General features: G+C 35.0%; 2 protein-coding genes across 2 annotated transcripts; both read right to left on the reverse strand.

Annotated features, from left to right (window-relative positions):
* Nucleotides 1-3,147: 3,147 nt before the first annotated feature.
* On the reverse strand, nucleotides 3,148-4,680 carry LOC121766939. Its single transcript, XM_042163167.1, has 3 exons — nucleotides 4,017-4,680; nucleotides 3,640-3,758; nucleotides 3,148-3,408 (listed from the first exon to the last, which is right to left on the reverse strand). Exons 1-3 carry the CDS (start codon nucleotides 4,678-4,680, stop codon nucleotides 3,148-3,150), a joined length of 1,044 nt encoding a protein of 347 aa, XP_042019101.1.
* LOC121766940 lies at nucleotides 4,681-5,511 on the reverse strand. Its single transcript, XM_042163168.1, has one exon. It carries the CDS (start codon nucleotides 5,509-5,511, stop codon nucleotides 4,681-4,683), a length of 831 nt encoding a protein of 276 aa, XP_042019102.1.
* Nucleotides 5,512-18,790: the final 13,279 nt, after the last annotated feature.

The raw sequence follows: 18,790 nt of genomic DNA on the forward strand, positions 1-18,790 counted from the left end.
ATTTTATACAATTCCCCCAATCGTTCTTTATACCAAAAAATACACAACAATAAGAATATATGCATGAAACATCACCAATATTCCGAAATTATGAAAAACAATATGCAAAACAATTTTAGCACAATTTTACAACACAAAAAGCTATATAAATTATTAATTGTGCATCACCGATATCTCAAAATTGTACAAAAATTCTACAAAATAATCTGCAAAAATTATATTAACACAGTTTTATAATGCAAAAAAAAAACATCCAAATGATTAGCATAGTATTAAATTGACAAAAATATGTTGTAATTCAATATAATAAAAGTAAATACAAAAAAAAATTGTCACTGCAACACTTTGCTAAGGATTGCGAAAGCAGGCAAACCGCGACTAATAAGGAGGATTAAAGAAGCGGGGAAAGAAAAAGGGGAAGAACTTGAGAATTTGCACAAAGACCAAGTCGATTGATACCATAGAATAGGAGTCAAGCATGACATTACATGGTCTTAGATATAGAATAAACATCTCATCAATAAATCAAAGTTCGATGGTGAGATTCTACAATTCTCACTTCACGAAAGAACAACGGAATAAGTCCTTACTAAACGACTTCGTATATGAAGACATGAATCGTGGGAAGATCCACTTGATTATTTAATAACATCGACTCCGATTATTACTCCATCCTCTTGACGTTCAACCTGCACATTTATAAATACATGCAGGGCAGAGTACAAGAGTACTTAGTGGACACATGCCGAAAAGCAAAACATACATTATATAGTTTTCATCCATCCACAGTATCACACGAGAGTTTTTCTTAAAAGGCCCGAGCATACTAAATTCTTTTGTGATCTTAAAAGTCCGACTGCAGTCTAAGTTCTTCAAAACCTCATACCATATCCGAGAAACATGTACAGTGAAGGTGGCCACCTTCAGCGGACACCATAGCTGGCCAACCTTGGATGGCTCACAGCCCTCGCGCACATTATTCCGAACAGGATTTGCGGTCCCATTAGGAACCGAGTTCGTTACATAGCTTTGGCGTCGCCAAAACCCAAGGCATATAATCCCAACAGATGATATTTCATAATTTCATGGCATGCCAACAACTTTAAAATAATCACAGCTCCATTTTGAGAAAAGATGATATTTCATAATTTCACAAGTATTTGATTTATATACACACTAATGTACTAGATATTAAAACAAAACCCACCTGATATGCTTATTTCTCAACTCAATTACCCGCTTTGGCCTCCCTTGAGCAATTTATCATTTGAAAATAAAATAGCGTAGCACGCTAATTAGTACTTGATTATTTCTCTTGAGAAAAAAATGCATGCATCCTATTGGATAGCACCTATATCTTAGTTTCGGCTTATATGATTTTTCTTAATTCTACCTCAGGCTTCACAACTTTGAGGAAATTTATTTATTCGCTTTACTAACTTCGGAGAAATTCTATTTTCTCTAAAATAAATATTTGGGCACTTATTGAATAAAATATGGATTCTAGAAAAATCCCTTTTTAAATCCTTTTCTTCGGATTTTTCTTAAGACCGCCCATGGCGTCGCGGGGCGACGCCGGTCGACTTTCGCGTCCCCAACTTCATCACAATCGAGCTCCAAGCTCATCTCCATAATTAATTCTAGTCCAAAGTAATTTACTCGGCCCAACTAAATTAAATTAGTAGACCTAATCTTAGTCCACTAATTAAATTCCAACCCATTTCTTAAAGCAGCCCACTTAGCCAATTATACTCTCCTCTTCCATCGGTTCTCCTCTCCAAATTCCATTTCCTCTCAAAAATGAAATCCCTTAATTAGGAATCAGCGGCGGGTCTCCTCTCACACAATCCCTCCCTTCTCCGGCGAAGTCACCGATAGGGGAAAGGCGTCGCTTCGCGGCTGCCTGTGCTCCTTCCGGCGATTTCACGCTTCTTCCCGGTCAGCGCCGCTGCACCGTTGATCGGCACTCCTTCCGTGCCCCGTCATCGTGCTGCCGCTCCAACGACGCCACCGCGGCTGTCTTCCACAACTCCGTTGGCAATCGAGCATCATTGAGCAGCCCCTCATATGAAGCCTAAGCTAAGTTCCTCATTCAACCCCTTTTATTTAGTTTTGCAGTATAAACTTTGGTGATGGAAGTATGGTGAACTTAAACGTTTAGTGGTTCTATTGATCCTGTATGCTACTGATCGTTGGTGCCATATTTATGTTCTCTAAGTCCTTGTTCTGTCATGGTTGTTGTTCTACATGATGCAAAGTGGGGTGTTGTTGAAATTACCTCACTTTGGTGAATTCCTCTTGCTGGTTGGCTGCCCTCTTGCTTGCTGGCTGCCCTCTTGCTTGCTGACTGCCCTCCTTGCTCCTCCCCCTGCTGCACTCTTTGGTGTTGTATGGAGCTTATGGTGTCTAAGTGGTGGGGAGAGAGGAGGGGGTGATGGCAGTTTATATAGTTCTCATTCTTTGCATCTTGTGCCTGAAATCTTGGGGGCAAAGTCTCCTATCTTTGGCTGCCAGCTCTATCTCTTTTTCGGACTTGGCACAATGCTTCTTTACTTAATTTGTGCAAGTCTTGGGAAGGTATCCTTGACGAGATCATCAGCCCTTGTTACTTTGTTTTCACCTTCCTCTCTTGGTAGGATGGTGATGCAATGCATAGTCTAGCACAACTTGGCATTTTACTATTTTGATGAAGCTCCAAGACTCTACTTTTTTTGTTTGAGAATTTGCTAACCCCCTTTTGGTACTACTTGCTGATGTTGCTGCCCCTTCCCCTTGGAATTTTGTGGCTACAATATCGAGAAGGAAGAGAAAAGAAAAGAAGGAAAGAGAGAAGAAGCTCTTGCTTGATAGTAACCAGTGTTGTTAGGGTCGAGGGTCGCACCGGGTCGATAAGGTGAAAATTCGGGTCGCGGGTCGACGAGTCGACTGGGTCGAGAGACCCACTAATCTAGGCTAATTTTTTTGCCTTTTAATATTAAATCAAATAAATATATTACTCTAATGTTTATAATATATCAAATAATATAAATGTAGACGTAATTCATGTGAATAGAGATAAAGTGGAAAATAGAAATTATCAAAATATCAAAACAATTCATAAGTCATCAGTATAACACAAAATAAATAATTGAAACCATTGTAAGAAAGTTATATATCATCTTCACTTAGATGATAGTCATCTTCTCCTTCATCAAATTCTGCTCCAACCAAGTTTATATCTTCATTCTCTTCATCTTCATCCACAAGAATACGAGTAGACTTGGAGCTTGAGGCATGATCTCGAGTATTTGTGTTGCCTCTAGTATTGTGAGATGGCTCCAACACACCAGAAGCTCTACCAACATCTCTCCATCTGAGCGACTCATTTTGGAAGACAAAATCATCACCCCCCGCATCCTCATCCTCATCCTACCCATTAACCATTCATTACTATCGTCAATGTCACTTAGGAGTATAGGATCAGTGACGTTTTGTATGTTGAATCTTCGCTCAAGATCTCTGTTGTACTTCACAAACACTAAGTTGTTCAATCGTTCTTGTGCCAAACGATTCCTCTTTTTGCTATGAATCTGTAAATGAAAAGGTAAAAATAACATATATTAGCTTCTCACAAATATAAGCACAAATTTCAAGTCTTACATGTTGAAAAGTACTCCAATTCCTCTCACATCCAATAGCACTACAAGTTAGGCTCAAGACTCGAATTGCAAAGTTTTGCAAATTTGGTGCCTTAGACCCATAATGTTTCCACCATTCAGCTGAAGAAAACAAGATAGAGAAATATTTAGTATATCATTTATCAATCAAATAAATAGTTTAATGAAAAATATGATAATATTTACCTGGTGCTATTTGATTTCTATGTCGAATAGCTAAAGGATTTCTGAAACAGGAAACAGCGTCCCGATACAAAGCCGTTTCCTTTTTCATGATCTGATCTTACATATTTATGTCGGGAACCAGTTTTAGAATACACTCGTGCAAGCCTTCGATAACCTCTGAACAAGCCAAAATACCTTTCACATCTTTATAAAAGATTGCCGGATTCAAGTAATGACCCACAACATGCAATGGTTTGTGCAATTGATCATTCCATCTAGAGTCAATTACATCAAATGCTCTCTTATACTTGTCTTCGTTTCCTTTGAATGACTTGGAAATGGTCTCTTTACAACGATCCATAACCTCATAAATATAACCCATCGCGGGCTTGCGCTCAGCATCAACCATTCTCAACACCTCAATAAGAGGAGAACCCAATTTGAGTGCATGGACAATATGTCTCCAATAAGCATCATTCAACACAGTAGTAGTTACCTGTTTTCCGGATTCCTCTTTGTACCACTGACTAGTAGTCCATTCATCACTGGTGAACATTTTTATGAGATTCTGCCGCTGGTTATGGATGGACCTCAAAGTGATGAAGGAAGTAGCAAATCTAGTGACTGTCGGCCTAAGTAACTCTCTCTTATTCGTATATCTTCTCATCATGTTCAGCACGCCCATCTTACTGTAAATATAACCGGTCAAAGCTATTGACTTTCTGATGCAATGTGCTGCACATGGAGACCAAAACAGTGAGGGTATCCTTACTTGCAGCGTCATTCCAGCTTTCTTGTAATTGGAGGCATTATCCGTCACGATTTGGATCACATTCTTCTCTCCAACATAATCAATCATCTATTCGAACATTGCTACCAGAGCGTTTGCATCTTTTACAATGTCAGACACATCGACAGACTTGATGAAAATTGAACCTTTTGGCGAATTCACTAAGAAGTTGATAATTTCTTTATGAGAAACAGAATCACGCCACCCATCAGATATAATTGAACATCCATAAGTTGCCCAATCATCTCTATGTTCTTTTACGAGAGCATTCACACTCTCAACTTCTTTCTTCAGCAAAGGCACTCTCAGTTCATGATAACTCGGTGGCTTCACACCGGGACCATACTGTCCAACAGATTCAATGGCAATCTTAAAGCTTTCGTGCTTAGCAGCATTAAATGGTATTCCGGCTTCATAAAACCATTTAGCCAATTTAGTGCAAGCCTTGTCACGTAACTCTTTTCTCTGAACATCATTTATCGTCTGTTGTTTTCCCTTGCTCAATTTTTGTACTTGGACTCCTTTTGCTGGAACGCGGTCGTAATATACATCCAAAGCACTTTTCGTCCTCGGCTTCTTCGATTTAATTGTTGTATTACCAACATCATCCTCTTCGTCATCTCCAAAGGTTAAATCTTCAAAATCCTGCCTACCTTGTGATGCTGATGGAAGATCTTGATCCAGTTTAGCATCCTCTTTTTTCTTCATGAACTCTATAATCTCATCTCTCACATGTGATGGACATTTAGAGCATGCCGTGACATTTTTAAAACCACCGACCAAGTGTTCCTTGACCCTTCGAACCCCTGATGTTATATTCTTTGAGCAAAAATTACACGCAAGTAAATATCTAGTCTTTGGATTTGGAGTTGCGTATTTTCTTGCAGGATCTTGAGCCATCTTATATTGACCGTGATAAAAAAATAATATACATGTTATGATGTATCGATAAGAAAGCATGCATTTACTACTAAAAATACATTTGGGAGTGGATGAGACATGATCAATGGTGTTGATGAATGCCGATATTCATCGTCACAAACATATGTTACTATGTCTTAGAAACTAAAACTCTCATTTTGACCAAAGAAAAACAACTAGCAAACTGCATTGTACAACAGGCGATTCAGGCTTTAAGAAATTCTACAAGTACAACAGGCGATAGTCATGATGAATCTATATTCCATAATTCAACAAAATATTACATGATCAATGATGTTCAAATAATTTTCGGCTGTTATTAATTATACAATATACATGGATCTACAATTCAATTTAATTATACAGTATGCATGGATCTACAATTCAATTTAATTATACAATATACATGGATCTGCAATTCAATAAAATATTACATGATCTATAGTTCTATACAAAAAGTAGGTAGATAAAGTGGTACAAGTTGCAATCATTTGTAGGGTCCGACCTAAATTTAAAATTAACTCCTGCACACAAAATTAAAAAAGAAGATGAAAGTTAGAACAATACTTTGATTAAACAAAGGAATATATAAAGGGTGGCAGCAAACACGATCGTTGAATTGTTTATGTGTTTAGGAATGCAGAGGAGGCTGAATTATGAAGTGTAGAAAGTAGGGTTTGAGTTTGAAAATTTTGATGTGTGCGTGACTGCGTGCATGTATAGAGAGATTAGAGAATTGAGATTGAGAATGATTAGAAAATCGTGTGAGATATTTGAGATATCAAAGATTTGCAGATTTTTAGGTAAATTTACTTTTATATTAATGTTTAATTTAGTAAAAACAATTCAGCAGCAAAAAGGAAAAGATTTACGTAAGAAAAGATTGGGGAATTACCTTAAAATGTTAACTGCGAAGCATGTATTAGCCGTTAAGGCGACCCACCCGAAACGCTCGACCCCGCCGACCCAGCGCGACCCATGCATCTCGATCAACCCACCCATGTTGGGGCGGTCCTGGTCTCGACCCGGGCGACCCGGGCGACCCGAATGCCAAATTAACAACACTGATAGTAACTTACTTTGTGACCAAGGCCTAAGTGTAGGCTAGTCCAACTGTATTTCTTTTGTAGCATAAGTCAAGGGATCAATACCAAGTATATATGTATATGTATATGCTCACGTGTAGTTTCTAGTAGGCACAACCATTTCTCCCATTTTCACTTCCATGCTTGTGTAGAAAATCCCAAGTATGTATCCAATGTTCCTGTTATTCCATTTCTCACAAGCACTTTACTATTTCCTTAATAGAAGTACCCTCCTTTAATTTTCCAATTTTCTCTAATAAAAGTATTTTCACCACTTTTATCCTTGAAATAATAATTTCCTTGCACTTTATTTTCCCAACGAAAATACTTAAATTACTCCAAAGTCGGAATTACAACGAGAATTCTATGATTACACGTCTTCTGAAGGAAACTAATTATGGTTATAAATCCGATTTATCTCGAAAGAAAGGAACGAAATTCTGGGGCGTCACAATAATCTAGAAGAATATTTAAATTGAATTACAATTTCATGGTAAATTCTAACATTGTAATTCAATACGCAAATAGAACGAAAACCTATTAAAATACTATGGCAAAAAAATACAAATATATATACTCCTAAATTTGACCCACATTATTAACTTCTCTTCCCACATTTATGTGCGGATCTAGAACCCAGAAATGGCGGGAGCGGAAATTAAATATTAAATTTAATAGTAAAATAAATAATATTATATTAATATTTAAATAGCACTAGCTTCGTTAATAAATATAAACATGTACTATAGCTTGCAAATACGTATTATTCATTTTAAAATATAAAATTATTGTAATTATTATATACATGCAAAACCATTGTAAATATTATATACAAAAGAGATATAAGTAGAGTAGTAGATATTTAGATTTCAAAAATATTTAAAATGTTTATTTTGTTACATAGAGAATAAGATGCATGGATCACAAATTATAAGTACTTAAGGACCAAAAAACTTTAACACAAGATTAAAAATGATTTTAACTAAAGAATAAATATAACAACATAATATATGCAAATTAGTAAAAGTTTAGATTTCATAAAGTATTTAAAGGTATTATTTTGATAATAAGAAGAAATATGAATTGGTAAAATAAAAAAACAAAGAATGGAAAACATATGTTCTTATTGAGGATTGAACCCTAGACCTCTAGGTTAAAACCCAACAACTAAACCATTAGGTTACTACATTTTTTATATGGCATTTATTGAAAACAAATAGATTTCTACACTTCACGGAGGGGGCAGATATGCTATTTTTGGCTCGATTCAAGGGAAAGTTTAGGCTCTCCGAACGGCCGGGAGGGGGCGACCGCCCCCTAGATCCGCAAGTGACCAAGATATGGATTGGTATATGTGTATTACCATTTGTTTGATAGCAAATGACCCGTTTGATATTGTAGTAATACCAAGATATGGATTGGTATTTTTGTAGTAATACCAAGATATGGACCCTTAATGAGTTAAACTTTCTATGGTTTACACATTGTGGATCATTAAGTTTATGTTTCTTCTTTCTTTTTTCTTCATTTTTTTCTTTTTTCTTCATTTTCTTCTTTCTTTTTAGTATTTTATCTTCCTTTCTTTCTTCTTTTTTCTCCTTAGTTTATGTTTCCTCTTTTTTCTTTTCTCTTCTTTTTCTTCTTTCTTTTTAGTGTTTTATACATACATCTAATTGCATTCATAATATAAATCAAGAAAAAAAAAATATCTAATTAAATTAATTATTTAAAATAATTAAATCAATTAAATATTTTTAATTAAATTATTTTATACTCATTTTAGGTTGAAGCACCTAACTAAAAATATTCAACTCTTTATATCATTATGAATACAATTCACAATTTTAAATTTTTATTATGACTATATTGATTAGTTATTAATTTAATATAAAATAATAATAATTATAATTATAATAATAATAATTATAATATAATATATATGACTTATATAATTATACTATAATTATTTATTAAATACTACTAGTTTTTAGTAATATAAAAATAATATTTTATAATAATTAAATATAATTATAACTATAATTATAATTAATTATATTTGAATGATATTAAAAAATAAATTAATTATTAATTTATAACATCAAAATAATAATATTAATATTGATTAATAATAATAGCATAACGAGTGAGGAAAATGAGAGAAGATATTATAATATCATTTGTGGTACTCCCTCCGTCCGCCATTACGAGTGTCATTTCTTGATGACACGAGTTTTAATGAAATGTGAGTGGAATGCGTTAGTGGAAGGTGAGACCCTATTACCATTTATAGTAAAAGTGAACCGAGACTCTTATTCGCGGACGGACTAAAATACTTTTAGGAATAAATTAACTTCCTATATTTAATACACAATTGGTGGTTACATAATTTGTTCCATCAATTGGTGGTTCCATGATTTTTTAATCATGTATATGAATTAGATACAAAACAGAGGTACACAAAAATTCCATATTGTAAAATTTTAATAATTATTGAAAATTAATGACCAACGGTTACATCTTTTGCAAGTTATAAAATGCACATATGTTTTGAATAATTTGCCAAAAACTTATAAATATCCAAATTCATACCCAAAACTCTTAAATATTTGAAATTAATGCCAAAATTTGTCTTTTATATATGTATAGATAGATAGATAGATAAGTAGATAAATAGATAGATTGATAGATAGAAAGGTGTAATAATAGATAGAAAGGTGGATAGAAAGATAGAAAGATGTATTTATAAATAGATAGATACGTAGAAAGAAAGGTGTAATAATTGATTATAATTTCCTTTAAACACATGTTAAATATTAGTATTAAAAATATTAAAAGTGTTTTTGCCTAGTATTTTTGGTTTAACATTAGGTTATCAAGATTAGATTGACATTTGAATAGATGAAATCAACTGAAATATAAAAAATTAATTATCAGTTATTATAAAGAGTCAACTTATAAAATAAACTTTAAAAAGTAGTAAGTATTATAAATAGAGCAGTATTTTTTGTCAGTTAGAAGACAGAAAACATAGTAAAAGTATATTTGTTGTAATGATGAAGGGTTTGTTATTCACATTGTGCATGTTGATAATGGTGGCGGCGCAGGTTCATGAAACAACGGCCAGGACGTGTAACGTCAATGAGCTGCAATCATGTTACCCGTCGTTTGTTAGTGGTGGAAAAGTAAAACCGACATCGGAATGTTGTAGTAAGCTAAAGGAGCAAGGATCATGCTTCTGCACATTCCAGAACGATCCATCATTGAAGTCCTTTATTAAAGATCCAACCAATGCCAAGAAGCTTCTTGCCAACTGTGGAGTCCCGCTTCCTGTTTGTCCCTCGCCTTGATTTTTATCATCTTATTCAAATAAATTTATAAGTATTGCACTTTTTCTTGGAATAATGATGTAAATGGTGAGAATTTCTTGAAATAAAATCGATATGTTATTCTACTAATTGATGTTTTTGTTTTTTCCTTCTTTTTTGTAAAGTTTTTAATTCTTCAATATTTAAAAACATGTTTCAAATTTGAATTTATGATATATATATATATATATATACAATGGCGGATCCAGGAACAAATTATCGTGGGGTCGAACAAGATAGTAAATATTTATTTAAAATAATTGTTTAAATTAATTATTTTTATAAATATATTTTATAATATAAATAATTCATGCGAGTATCGATATTCTTAAAACAACATACTCCACTTTCTTCGTCCCGTTATAAGCGAGACGCTTCTTTTGGATACAGAATTTAAGAAAAAGACGTTTATGGAGCTAATTGAAGAAAGAATAAAATATGATCTTAGATAAAACAAAGATGCAAATAAATAATAAAGTAAGAGAGAACAATTATGTTATATTACGTATTTTGACAAAAAAATGACATACACATAGCATAATTTTTCTGTAACATACCAAATTTTTAAAGATTTAAAAAATTGAATATGAATAATAAGGTTGAAAATTTAAATTATAAAACTAAGAGTAGAAGAAATTAAGAAATATTTACTTTATATAAGTAGGTGGTTAATTTAGATAAATTGATTTTGATATACTGTAAAAAAAAATATTACTACTACTACTATTTAACATTAATTGATAAGATGAGAAAATATTTTTAATGGACTTCTAAGAATTAATTCAAATAAAGAAAATATTTCAAAGCCCATTTTACAATTAGATAACATATTTAAGATATTTAATCTTTTAAACTTAGTTAAATTTATTGATGCCGGTTTATTCTATTTCACGAGTGAATATAGGGATGAGAAAACAATAATGACATCTCCAATACCATTCCTCTTTCTGTTCGAAAACAAAAACCGCGGAAGGACTCTTCCCCTCCAACTCCTTCATTCTCGACAACAGTCTACCCATCCGGCTGCCTCACTTCCTTCCTTTCTCTCTGATCAGTCTCCTCATCATCTCACACAGCGTGAGGACGTGAGGTGGGGGCGGAGACGTGAACGCCGTAGGGTCGGAGGCCGAAGAAAGTAGCTTTCCGGTGCACTCCGTGGCAGGTGGTGGGGTCGGCCGACCCCGCCCGACCCCACCTGGATCCGCCAGTGTATATATATATATATATATATATAGGTCAGTGATCAAGGTATAACTAATTTTAAGTGTATAACTAGAGAACAAATCTTAGTCACCCATTATCTTAATCTAATGACTAAAATTCATTTTCTATTAATAAAAATTGCACGGGGATATTTTGGGAAAAAATTGCATGGCCTCGCTCTCTCACCTCCCACCTCCCTCCAATGGCCTCATCGAAGTCCCTAATTTAGGTCCAATCCATGTCTCGAACCACTTCTTCTCTGCCAACATCATCGAAAACGTTGAGGTGCTGCAAGATACAAAGGGTGTTATGATCAACACATTCGCCAGGAGCGGTGGAGGCTGTTCGGGCAAACGGAGTTAAATACCTACTTCCAGTGGGGCCGCTGCCTAGACGAGCAGGCGGCAGAATCAGTGGTGTACATCAGCTGAGGGAGGTGGCGGGTGCAAGTTTTTTTGGGTGGTGAAAGGCAGCAAGGTTGATAAGGAAGACGAAGAGAAAGTAGATGAGATGGTGGGGGAAGCGTTTCTGAGGGTGGTGAAGGGATGGGTGGAGCAGGAGCGGATTCTGGCTCATCCAGCCATCGGAGGATTCGTGAGCCACTGCGGGTGGAATTCGGTGACGGAGGCAGCAGCGCTGGGGGTGCCGGACCAGAGAGTGAACGCGGAGGTGGTGGTGGAGAGGGCGGGGTTTTCTAGTTTGGGTGATCGTAATTGCGTTGGGGGGGAATGGGCAGCGCCGGTCCTGAGGTTCCAAAGACCCGGGGCGAGACTAAAAGTTGAGGCCCTATTTATATATTTTTTCCTTCCATTTTATAATAAGTTTCATCCAGCAAAAAACTAATAGCATATCAAAAGAAATTCACTTCAAATAATTATTACATATTACCTTCAAAAATTTCTTCTAACATTTCTTGATGCGAAGTCGTTGATGATGGTGTTGCTGTCAACCTCGTCTAATAATTTCTTCTCAATACATAAAGTGGCAAGCCCGTTCAGCCGTTGTTGAGACATCGTAGATCTTAAATAATTCTTCAACAGTTTCAACTTTGAAAAGCTTCTTTCTGCCGATGCCACAGTCACAGGCACAGTAAATAATATGCGATAAGCAATTGAGATATTTGGATAAGAATCCATTTTTCTAACATACTAAAAAATGTCCATAGAAGACATTGGCCTTTCCGGCAAACTTAGTTTCAAAACCTTCAACTCAGATATTAATCAATCATCTGGGTTTCTGGACGTGCCTGTACTTGTTCTGTTTGAAAAAAATCTGTCCATAGCTCCTCTTTGCGATTCTATCAATTCATCTACTCGCTTCCTCTTTTTCCTTTTTTCACTACCTGATGCATACTTCCTTGTTGACATGATCTTGCTAAAATTTAGAAGAAAAAAAGAACTGATCAAGATCAATTAATCAATCAATCGGTGTTGAAGCCAAAAGACATGAACATACTAGTACTACATGTCTACTGTCTAGGGAGGGGCCCTGCAAATTTGGGGGCCCAGGGCAGCCGCTCCACTTGCCCCCCTCAGGTCCGGCCCTGGGAATGGGATGCTTCGCTAGTTCTCGTGCTCATTTTGCATGATAATGTTGTAATGCTCTTCAATATTTTTGTATTTTGGGAGATTTATATAGGAATATTTAGGGAGGTGTGATGATAGAAAAGCCAAAAGGCCGTTTGTTTGTGATTTTTGTGAACAAAACACATCACTATTAGCATGATTTTACTTCACTGTTATTAACAAAACACATCACTATTAGCATGATTTTACTTCACCGTTGTTAACAAAACATATCACTATTAGAATGATTTTAATTCACTGTTGTTAACAAAACACATCACTATTAGAATCATTTTACTTCACCGTTGTTAACAAAATGCATCACTATTAGCATGATTTTACTTCACTGTTGTTAATAAAATACATCACTATTAGAATGATTTTACTTCCCTGTTGTTAATAAAACACATCACTAGCTAAGCCATAAGATTAATTTGGAGTATTAAGATGTGTGGCTGAGATTTGTTCTCTAGTTATGTACTTAATGAGCACTTGCCCTAGATCACTACTATATATATATATATAGGATTGTATTCAATGTCGAACTAATTTTAATGACCGAACTAGAGACCAAATCTTGTCCACCTATTTTTATAATCTTGTGGTCATAATTAATTCAATCAAATATTATTAAATATTGCCTAATTATATTATAATATTTCAAAATATATAGCTGGGGGATTCTTTTGTAATTTTAACTTGAGCGGTTATCACATTTTCCATAATTTAAGCCATGTGAATATGGCAAAGATTATACTGTTATTCCATTCCATCGCGATTATTCTGCAATTCCATTCCATCAATTAAATCTCCAATTCCATTCCATCGTGATATTCAACAAGCTCTCCTTCAAATTGCAATATCTGTCTCAATGAAAAAATAGAACAATCCTTCTCCCGCATCTTAATTTTGCCGGATGCAGCAAACGTCCGATCGAACAATCCTTCGCTCACTGCCTCGCTCTCTCTCGTGCCTCTGCCTTCGCCGGCGAGTGGCGGCAGGCCACCGGTCATCCCCCCTCTCTCTCTCGCTCAAAATGAACCAATGTAGTGTGCCACCACTGTCGCTGCTACATTGTCGTCGTTTCAATCACTTCATCTTATAATAACTGTATTTCATCTTATAATGAAATAACTTCACCCGAGAAATGGAAAACTTTCGATTAAAACCTCCCTCATCCATCTTCTACATCTCGCTCACTGCATCTCTCTCCAGTGCCTATCTATGCCTTCGCCAACGAGTGGTGGCTTCATTCCCCCTCTCACTCACGTGTGGCCTCTCTATCTCAAGCCCCTAGCGAAATAGATGTCCATCCTCCCGACATTGTCAAAACCAAGGGTTCAGGAAGACGGCCTCTTACAAGCCTTGAGCAAGCTATGAAGATGAAGGCAAAGCATGGTCGTAAATGTGCCGAATGCGGCGAGGTTGGTAATCATGATGCAAGAAATTGCAAAAAGATTAAGGAGATGCAGAAGAAAAAGTAATACGAGATATCTTTCGTCACGATGTCTTGATGTATTGTCTCAGTTTTTTAACTTCTTTATATTTTTCTTAGATGAATATATTTTCTGTTTCGATGAATATAGTTTCATAATAAATGAAGTAGTTAGGCTATTCAAATTACATTTTGGATGAATGAACTAATCTGATGGTTTGATGAATAAATATCTACACAGAATGAATAATTTTTAATATAGAGTGATCTCTTTATATTATCATTCATATTTTATCGAATTCATAAAATGTTTTTTCATACTATAGTACATTTTCTTCATAGTAAAACCATGTTTCCGCAACCCTCAGTATAAAAATTCCATAATATATTCTTTAATCTAATAAAAATCTCTAACAAGTGTACTACACAATATACCGGTTTTGGTTACTTTAAGCTAATAAAAAAGGAATATTTAGACTATTCGGTTTACAGTTTACGTGGGAAAAATTGTTCCGATTTCAAATATCAAAACATCACTTCTTCTTAAGGTAACATGCTATCATTTTTTCAACATCAATGTCCTTATTTTTGCTTTCCTCTACGTAGTACCTCGTTGTGATGCGCTTGTTGTTGAGGCATTCATGACTGATTATTGCATTCATCAAGGTTGAACAGTATTTGGACCACAATTAAAATTCCTGAATTGTGGATAGCTCGCCAGAACGGTTTTCCAATTGAATACAGTTGTACTAGAATCAGAAAACAAAAAATCAGAAAACAAATTGAGAATTTGAAAACATAAAATCAGGAAATATGAAGGATGAACTACATTACCATATGCACTGAACTTTAAAACGAGGATCAGAAAACATGAAGGATGAACTACATTACCATATGCGCTAAACCTATTTGAAGAAATACGAGAATTTGAAAACACTTCATATATCACACACATAAATCATTCACAAACCACCTACTAACACCAATCAGAAGTAAAAACTCATCTAAAACTGAACACACTTCATATATCGCACACATAAATCATTCACAAACCACCAACTGACACCAATCAGAAGTAAATACTTCATCATATGCAGAAAAAGATTTCATTTTATAATTAAATAAAATTAGCTAAATCATTTTCATTTTCTTCCAATAAATACTTCTGCTTATGTTCAAAATACTTCATCGAACAATTTCATAACTTCAGTTACATCGGAACACTTTACTGAACTAAAATCAAACGACATAGTTTGGACCAAAATTAAAATTCCTGAATTGTTGATAGCTCACCAGAACGGTTTTCCAATTGAATACAGTTGTACTAGAATCAGAAAACACAAAATCAGAAAACAAACCGAGAATTTGAAAACACAAAATCAGGAAATATGAAGGATGAACTAAATTACCATATGCGCTGAACTTATTTGAAAAATACGAGAATTAGAAAACACAAAATCTAAACAAAATAAACAAATGCTTTGAACTCACTGACTCCAGATGAAGTTTTGGAGCGCAACATCCGCTCACCTAAAACCAAAATTTTCGAGTTAAGGTTGTAGGGTTTTCGTAGATTGAGAAAAATGCTTAAGCAAAAAAATACCGTTCAGTTTTGTAGATCTTGTCTCCACCATTGTTGAAATTCCACAGATAATCTATGATGGAGAATGCCGACGGAAGGAATTAATCGGTGAATAAGTGAAGAGAATGGGAGTATGACACACCGCGTTGGGGGAGAAGAGTGTGGGAGGAAGATGAAACGTTGAGCGGGAGACTGAAAGGGTGACTTTTGATTTACCCTAACACAAACTCCCTTGAATTACGCTACATTCAATTTTACCGAATTACAATAATTTACAGAATGACTAAGATGCCCTTTGGATGAACAATTTAATTCATAGGATGAAATACGAATTTAAGAGTTAGGAGCTCTAATCTCAACCACTAATTTAAAATCCATTGGCTAATCTTTAGTCTCTAGTTCTACACTAAGAAGGTGTTGTGGGAATAAGGGGACCCTATATATAGTTGTGATCAATGTCGAACCAATTTTAAAGACCGAACTAGAGACCAAATCTGGGCCATTAGATCTAGTTTTTTGATGAGATGTGCTGCTGTGTAAATTTTTCGGTCTTCATTACAAGCCCATTTTACTTCATTGTATAGGTTTATTACTTCATTCCGTACGTAATACCTTAAAACTACAACATGTTTTTACTTTCTTCCAGTAGGTTTTGAAATGATTAACATATGTTTCATTTGAATTCATTGACCAGAGTTTTTAGTTTATTTACATTAAAAAATGCAATTTATTCAAGTGCGTTTATTACTTCATTCAGAAACGTTATTAATTCATTGGATAAGGTTTTTACTTCATTCCAGTAGGACTTCAAATGCTTCTACACATACTTCATTCCAATAATTTATTACATCATTCCATGTGTTTATTACACCATATCAGCGTTGTGGCGGTGGTGATAGATATTGTAGAGAGAAAAAACGGCACGCGACGGCAAAACCGCATTTACGTACTGGAATGAAGTAATAATCTACTGGAATGAAGTAAAAACCTACTGGAATGAAGTTAAATCTTCGTAACATGTTAGTATGACTTATTTACCTTCGGATAAATTAAAATAGGCTCTTGATTAAGGCAAAAATAATTGATAAATTTGTGTCTCTCATCCACAAAAAACTAGATCTAAAAACCCTAATTTGGTATGGTTCGGTGGTTCGGTCTTTAAGAGTGGATTTGTGAATAATGGGACTATATATATATATATATATATATATATATATATATATATATATATATATATATATATATATAGGGATGCATTATAATGATAACACCAATTTGTATGATAACCCTATAACTAAATCTCCACCACACATTTTAAAAATATGTGGTCTGGATTTAATCTAACAAAACTATCATATTTCAGATATATTAAGGGAAAAATCGTCATTTCGTTATAAAATTGGGCAGGTAAGAAGAAACGTGAATTAAACACTGCATTCAATTTCTCTCACACTCAAACCCTCCGAATCGCATTTCAAACCCTTGCTTCTTCAGTTTCGAAGGAAAAATCATCCAAATTCTGGAATATGTCGAACGAAAATGCTCAAGCATCATCGAAGGAAGGCTGACGAAGTTTATTACTTATTTCACTTTTGTTTTTGCTCGATTTTATCATTTTTCCAGAGATTCTCGTTTTTTTAGATTCTATAGTTTTTTAGTGTAGATTTAGAGTTACATATGACACCATGATGAATTTACTTTGAATTTACTTCATACTTGTTTTTGTATCATCAATTCATACCTTATTCCTTGATGAATTATTGTTTTAAATTATAAAATGTTAGTTTCAGGGGATAAAATGATAGTTTCAAATAATAAAATGATACTAGGGATAGAAATCAGCTGTTTCTACTAATGTATTGAATTTCATACCAATCATTGGCTTCAAAGCATCATCACTAACAGGAATGTACATACCTACAAATCAGTAAAACTATCATTTTATCAACTAAGAGTATCATTCTATCCGGCAAAACTATCATTTTATCAACTCAGAGTATCATTCTATCCGGCAAAACTATCATTTTATCAACTCAGAGTATCATTCTATCCGGCAAAACTATCATTGTATGCAGGAATGTACATACCTACAAATCAGTAAAACTATCATTTTATCAACTCAGAGTATCATTCTATCCGGCAAAACTATCATTTTATCAACTCAGAGTATCATTCTATCCGGCAAAACTATCATTTTATCAACTCAGAGTATCATTCTATCCGGCAAAACTATCATTCTATGCAGTAAACCTAACATTTATAAGCCAAAAGTATCATGTTAACACATAATCGGCAATGCATAATATGTCTTTTTGCCAGGTTAAAGTATCATTTTATCAACTTATATGCAAGTAAATCTAAGTGACATATTTACCCTCTGTGCCTTTTTTATGAAGTAAATCTAAGTGTAACATCCCGAAAAAATAAAGGAGAGAAAAAAAAATCAAATTAATCCTCTTAATTCTAATCTAAGGATATCTATCACTCTTCAATATCAAATCTACGGTAGTTATCTCAAATCTCCCCAACCACCAAATCCATCAATATCTATCAGTTTTGCCTATATATATCCAACCAATTCCACAATTTAAACCATTCTCTCCAAACCCCACAGAACAAAACGTGAGAGAGAGAAAAAGAAGAGAGAAAGAGGGAGAAGATGAGCGACAGTGCTGCCGCCGACAGAGGCGGCGCTGCAAAATCCGCTGCAATGCAAGAGAGAAAAGAGGAAAGGCGAGCGACAACGTCCCGGCGAAGAGAGATAAGTCAGCAGCAGCGAGAATATGCTGCAATTCAGAGCGCGAGACAGCGCGGCTGGAGGAAGACCGCCGGCTGGACGGCGACAGATAGATGAAGCAGCGACGAACAGTAGTCGACGGCTCTGTGCAGACGGTGATGGCGGCGAGCAGCAACGACGACCCTGTGCAGACGGCAATGGCGGCGGTGGCTGGACGCCGAATACGAATCGACGGCGGTGGCTGGCGGAGTTGGAGGAGCGATGGGTTGGGAGATATTCCAGATGT

The sequence above is a fragment of the Salvia splendens genome, chromosome 15 (genome assembly GCF_004379255.2).
Source record: "Salvia splendens isolate huo1 chromosome 15, SspV2, whole genome shotgun sequence".
Lineage (NCBI taxonomy): Eukaryota > Viridiplantae > Streptophyta > Magnoliopsida > Lamiales > Lamiaceae > Salvia > Salvia splendens.